Consider the following 6751-nt stretch of genomic DNA (forward strand, 5'->3'; position numbering starts at 1 on the left):
CTCCATACACAACGCTAAGGCTGCACTGCACTCGTCAAAGTGTAGGTGATAAGATGCATACGGCATGCTGCCCACGTGTCGGAGGGGGCGTGGGTTAGCTTCGTTCTCCTCAATCAGAGCATAGGTCGGCATTGGTGGAGAGGAAGCGTGATACAATCGGGCAATTGGACGTGCTAAAAGGGGAAAAAAATGCATAAAAGAAAAAATAAACATGACCGTAAAATCCTAATAAAATAAAAATAAATAAAAGGTGGCTAATTATGTTTACAGCATCATATTATATTTCGACAGCACCCCAGGTTGAGAAAGGCTGTATTAGTCCATTTAATGAAACGGCTACTGTAGTAAATAAGGGCTTTTTCCTACATGATTCCACAACCTCTCTGGCTGACACTTTCTCTCTCACTCTCAGGTCATTGTTCATTGGGCAGAGTGCACAGCGTGAGAATAGGACGAGCAGAGAGAAGAGAAACAGAAAAACACTCGAGCACTGAAGGGAGGAAAGAGGGAGCAAAAAGGAGAGTGAAAGCCGAAGAGACATTTATTCAGTCACAATGGGGAAACAGAACAGCAAGCTGAGGCCGGAGGTGCTAAACGATCTGCGTGAGAATACAGAGTTCAGCGAGCATGAGCTGCAGGAGTGGTATAAAGGATTTCTAAAGGACTGCCCCACCGGTCACCTCACTGTGGAGGAGTTCAAAAAAATCTATGCCAACTTCTTCCCTTACGGCGATGCCTCAAAGTTCGCAGAGCATGTATTTCGAACATTCGACACCAACAGCGACGGGACTATCGACTTCCGGGAGTTCATCATCGCATTGAGCGTCACGTCACGAGGGAAGCTGGAGCAGAAACTGAAGTGGGCATTTAGTATGTATGACCTGGATGGTAATGGCTACATCAGTCGATCTGAAATGCTGGAAATTGTACAGGTGAGGAGAAATCTGCTGAAAATAACCTTTCATGTCTTTATTCTGAAGTAAACTGTCTTTTTATTTATTTTTCTCTCTTATGTGTCTCCACTATTTTCTTGTTTTATATAGCAAGAATAATTATGCATTTTATTTAAAATAACTATTGTTAACCTTCTAAAAAAATTTTATATACTGACATGTATATACTAATAAATTAATTTTGTCAGTTCTGATTGGCTGACTCTAAATAAACTGAATCACTTCATATTCTGTTAATATACAACTCAAGCATTTGTACTCACAGTCGAAATCTATTGCCTTTTTTGCCTCCCATTAGGAAAGGTAGATCTCCCCAGTATGCCAGAGGTTCCATGGGCTAGCTTCACTAATACAGTATATGCATTAGTCTTCAGATACTTATGCCTAGTTCACACTACACGATTTTTGCCCTGATTTTCGCTCGGCGATTGGTCAGCGCTAGATTTGCCGGCTCGGGAGCAACTCGCCGTTCGCTCTGCGATCAAAATTCGGCTCTCAGTCGTTATGTGTGAACTTCTCAACAACTCGATCTAAGCGGCTCGACCGAAGAGAGATTTCTAGCTTGTCAAATATCTGGATCTGAGTTGCCCGACTGGCAATGAGTGCTATGTCGCACAGCCAATGACAATGCAAGATACAGGGTGAGGGGAAACACAGGGGAGGAGTTGTAAAAAGGTGGGACAGGGGCACAATATAGTTTATACTGTATCAGAATACATCAGCACACACACAAGTTTGACAGTATTTCTGACCTTATTGTTCTCTACAAAACATAATACCCACGCTGCATTGCAAAAAATATTTATTAACCTCCAACTCACTATAGAACAATCCAAATCCACTCAGATTCATTTATTTTTCCTCTTTGCTTTAATGCTACCCCTCGTCACTTCTCGCATTTGTTTTTGTGACAAAACGTAGTTTGGGAGACCAGAGAAGCTCGCCTGCGATTCCAGTTGGTGATAGATGGTGTAGTGTGAAACCCCCTATCGCCGATCAGTCGTGTAGTGTGAAAGCCACACTGACTTGAAAGACTCCCGATTACAAGAGATCCAGTCGTGTAGTGTGAACTGTACAGCGACCTGACGACTTGGAAAGTCGTGTAGTGTGAACAGTATACGATGGCCGTCCTGTTCAGGGTGTGTTGCTGCATTGCACCCAGTGATCCTGTGAAAACCTGACCCACCACGATCATGATCATGATAAAATAGTAATGAATCATGAAATTAAAATGAACAATGAATAAATTTAAATAAACTGAAATCAGTTATTAGATCAGTTGTTTACTGTTTGTTCATCTAGTGATCTAGTGCAAGTGGCAATTATTCAAAGCATGACATTAATAAAAGCTTTCATTAAAGTGCCTGTTAATTAAACCTTGCATTTTAAAAACCTGAGTGAACATATCAGAACAAAAGTCAGTTAAACCAGAATCGAGACTGGAGATTTGAATTGGGAAAGTTCATTCTGAGGAAATGTGACTGGGTGGGACGATCCTCTCTGGGCTAAATGGGCAATAACCAATAACTTAAGCTTTTAATTTATCCTTTGCTTGGTGTTTAAGTTGCTCTTCCAGTGTAGTTTCCGTAAATAGACGACATTGGCTAATGGATAGTCAAAATGTCAGATTTTTATGCATTATGTTTTTATCATCTGGAAACCAGGGTGCTTGTATGTCTTTTTATTTTCAGCCAGACTTGACTGTGCCAAGATCTTTTTGTTCACACTATAGAGATGATTTCACATAGATGCATTCAATAGTTTAAGGGTTGAGTGATTCATTTATGTATTCATTCAGTTCTTGAGATGAATCATACATGCTCCTGGGATTTCTCAAGACTCATAAATACTATGTGACTTTGAGAAGAAGGATAAATGAAATGAAAAGGGATTCCTATTGCAAACTCAACTGAATACTCCATGATGAAGTATCTATTCTATATAATGATCTATACCTGCTAATTGCCAAATCTGCATTCCATCTACTATATAGAGCACTATATTAACATTTTACCTTATATCATAGAGAAAATTGTTTACCTGTGTGCACCTATAAAATCTCACAATGCACCATGAATGGTGACTGTCCAAACAGGATACCTAATTGTACATGTGATCTATAATTCACTTTCTTCTTTGTAGTAAAATCGGATGCAGGAACATACCTGTATTTCAAACACATGCCTTGTTTTTCCAAACCTTGGTGTTCATAAAGACTCCTCTTCCTCTGAGAAGTGTGCAGGTGTCTAATATTTTAACATAATATTATTAATATTATATTTATTATAGTTTTTAATGCTGTATTTTGAAACATTTCTTTTACAGGCAATCTATAAGATGGTTTCTTCTGTCATGAAGATGCCAGAGGATGAGTCCACTCCAGAGAAGAGGACAGATAAGATTTTCAAACAGATGGACACCAATAAAGATGGTAACAAATAGCAAAAAATGTCAAGCATAAAATGCTGCATCCTAATGCTTAGTGCATAAGTATTATCTGAATACACCGATTAGGCATAACATTATGACCACCTTCCTAATATTGTGTTGGTCCCCCTTTTGCTGCCAAAAACAGCCCCGACCCATCGAGGCATGGACTCCACTAGACCCCTGAAGGTGTGCTGTGGTATGAGATGTTAGCAGCAGATCCTTTAACTGCTGTAAGTTGCAAGGTGGGGCCTTCATGGATCGGGCTTGTTTGTCCAGCACATCCCACAGATGCTTGATTAGATTGAGATCTGGGGAATTTGGAGGCCAAGTCAACACCTCAAACTCGTCGTTGTGCACTTCAAACCATTCCTGAACCATTTTTGCTTTGTGGCAGGGCACATGTTGGTTTGGACCACACGGGCCAGCCTTCGCTCCCCACGTGCATCAATGAGCCTTGGCCACCCATGACCCTTTCGCCGGTTTACCACTGTTCCTTCCTTGGACCACTTTTGATAGATACTGACCACTGCAAATGGAAACACCCACAAGAGCTGCAGTTTTGGAGATGCTCTGACCCTGTTGTCTAGCCATCACAATTTGGCTCTTGTCAAACTCGCTCAAATCCTTACGCTTGTCTATTTTTCCTGCTTCTAACACATCAACTTTGAAGATAAAATGTTCACTTGCTGCCTAATATTTCCCACCCACTAACAGGTGCCGTGATGAAGAGATAATCAGTGTTATTCACTTCACCTGTCAGTGGTCATAATGTTATGCCTACTCGATGTATCTCTAAATTAGACATATAAATGTACCGTTCATTTTGTTAACTGCATATCTGTTACTCTAAATGATTTTAGATCAGTGCCATCAACACAATTCCAGAGTTTAGAATCAATGTTAATAAAACAGTTTTAACTGGATAGGCTGCAAATTATTCTAGGCATTAAAAGAAGTCCTTAGGATGGGCTATATGGGCTATATGGCATTAAGAGATCAGTAAAATATGCTGGAGCTAAACCAATGTTGATTTAAAGGTCAACAGCAGGACCAAAAATAGCAACAGTGCAACAATCCTAAGATAAATCTATATGCTATAAAAGCATGTTCTAGTTGTTATCATTATTTATCAATAACAAAGGTCTTCATTTTTGCTTATTTTTTAAATGCTAATTGCTTAAAGAGGAATCAGATAATAAGATGGTACTTAAAGGTTCATAGCCACAGCTTCTGGTATCGTAGAACAATCATTAAGCTCCAGGGTGACGTTAGTACTTCTGTTTTGTCTGAAGTTAAAAGAAGATTTATTTTATTTCTATTTATTTATCCACACATTTGTCTCAAATGCAGTCTTTCATTATGTGTAATTAAGTTTTTTAATCTTGCTGAGCTAACAAGCACAAAAAGTGAAAGTCAACACTGCTTACGGATCACATGTTCAAGGGCTGTATGTAATGTAAGACATAATGCTGCGTTCATTTAAGCTCGGAAGTATCTCCACTGATACTAACAAACTAACAACAACTGTCTGACTAAGATCAAGTCTTCTCCCAGCTCAACCCTTGCCCCTGTAAATGAGGGGTATCCACATACTTTTGGCAGTATATTGTATGTTGTGTGCTTATACAGACTTATTATGAGCAGCTGTTTCCATTGTCATGGTATAACAATAACCTTGGTGTTCTCTGGTTGTATAGGAAAAATTTCTCTTGAGGAGTTTATTAAAGGAGCCCGGAGTGACCCCTCCATTGTCCGCCTCCTCCAGTGTGACCCGAGCAGTGCCAGTCAATTCTGAGCTCCAGCAGCCACAGCAAAGTCTAATAGTATTCACTTCATTCTGGACATGGTGAGTGTTTGTGTTGATGTAGAAATGTTATTGCTGTAGTCATTATCACATTCACCGACTCCTCAGTGGCATTAGGGACCAATTATGTTGCAGAGAGTCCAGTAAGCTTTTCCATCAGTCCCAGTACCAACCCATTATGCTATAAGCTACCAGCTATAAAGAACTGGGAGTGTACTGCTATGTGTTTTTGTGTATAGGTGTCAAAATAAAAAAAAATGAAATGTTATATTATGTAGCAGTGCTGTTAAATTATACTGTTGTAGGAAAAAGTTTGTGAACCCTTTGCAACAAACTGAACTATTTACACAGTTTTTAATCAAAGATTACATGCTCAAGATGAGTTAAAGCGGGGTGAAAGAAGCATCGGGGTTTGGAGATGCTTTACTGCCTATGAGTAGGACAGTACAGCTTAAATCTCAAAATGAACAATGACTAAACAATAAATTAAAAATTAATTTCGTTTAATTGTCATGTTTTACCGCTGCTTTGTCCTGGTCTGGCTTGCATTGGGTTCGGTTTCCCCCAGAATCACTGGGCGCAATGCAATAACACATACTGGACAGGATACCAGTCCATTGCCGGGTCCTCCTCCGGACATAGGCAATCATTATTTTACAGTATAGATGCCTGACCAGCCCATAGCACCACTGGGGGTTCAAACCCTGGGTCCCAGCATTAGTGGGCTAGCACAGTTTACTGCAGTACTACCCAAGCACCAGTTGTTGAAATTGTTAAAGGAAATTTGCACTGAAGTTATGTTTTATGTACAAATGTGTGTACATACATGTACAAACATTTTCTGGCCCAGTGACTAACCTAGCCCCGCTGGCCCAGACCGAAATGTCGTTGCAATCTTTGGCCCTTGGGAAAACTCTCTATATATGTATCCATAGACTATTGCAGTTGGCCCATACAGATCAGTAATGCAAATTACATCTGTGGAAGCTCCCTGTAGCTATACACCGACCAGACATAACATTATGACCACTGACAGGTGAAGTGAATAACACTGATTATCTCTTCATCACGGCACCTGTTAGTGGGTGGGATATATTAGCAAGTGAACATTTTATCTTCAAAGTTGATGTGTTAGAAGCAGGAAAAATGGGCAATCGGATTTGAGTGAGTTTGCAAAGACCCAAATTGTGATGGCTAGACGACTGGGTCAGAGCATCTCCAAAACTGCAGCTCTTGTGGGGTGTTCCCGGTCTGCAGTGGTCAGTATCTATCAAAAGTGCTCCAAGGAAGGAACAGTAAACCTGCGACAGGGTCATAGGTGGCTAAGTGTCATTGATGCACATGGGGAGCAAAGGCTGTGGTGTGGTCTGATCCAACAGATGAGCTACTGTAGATCAGATTGCTGAGGATGTTAATGCTGGTTCTCATAGAAATGTGTCTGAATACACAGTGCATCACAGTTGAAGGGCTTTTTTGGCAGCAAAAGGGGGACCAACACAATATTAGGAAGGTGGTCATAATGTTATGCCTAATCGGTGTACATTGACTGCTTTATGGTAAATTA

At 40.3% G+C, this 6751-nt stretch overlaps 1 protein-coding gene across 1 annotated transcript; it reads left to right on the forward strand.

The window, feature by feature from the left end:
- Nucleotides 1-529: 529 nt before the first annotated feature.
- Nucleotides 530-5496, forward strand: LOC134324840 (hippocalcin-like protein 1). The gene is made up of 3 exons (XM_063006716.1): nt 530-932; nt 3279-3384; nt 5081-5496. The coding sequence occupies exons 1-3, from the start codon at nt 555-557 to the stop codon at nt 5176-5178; spliced, it is 582 nt and encodes a 193-aa protein (XP_062862786.1). The 5' UTR covers nt 530-554; the 3' UTR covers nt 5179-5496.
- Nucleotides 5497-6751: the final 1255 nt, after the last annotated feature.

This window comes from Trichomycterus rosablanca, chromosome 13 (assembly GCF_030014385.1).
Source record: "Trichomycterus rosablanca isolate fTriRos1 chromosome 13, fTriRos1.hap1, whole genome shotgun sequence".
Classification (NCBI taxonomy): Eukaryota; Metazoa; Chordata; class Actinopteri; order Siluriformes; family Trichomycteridae; genus Trichomycterus; species Trichomycterus rosablanca.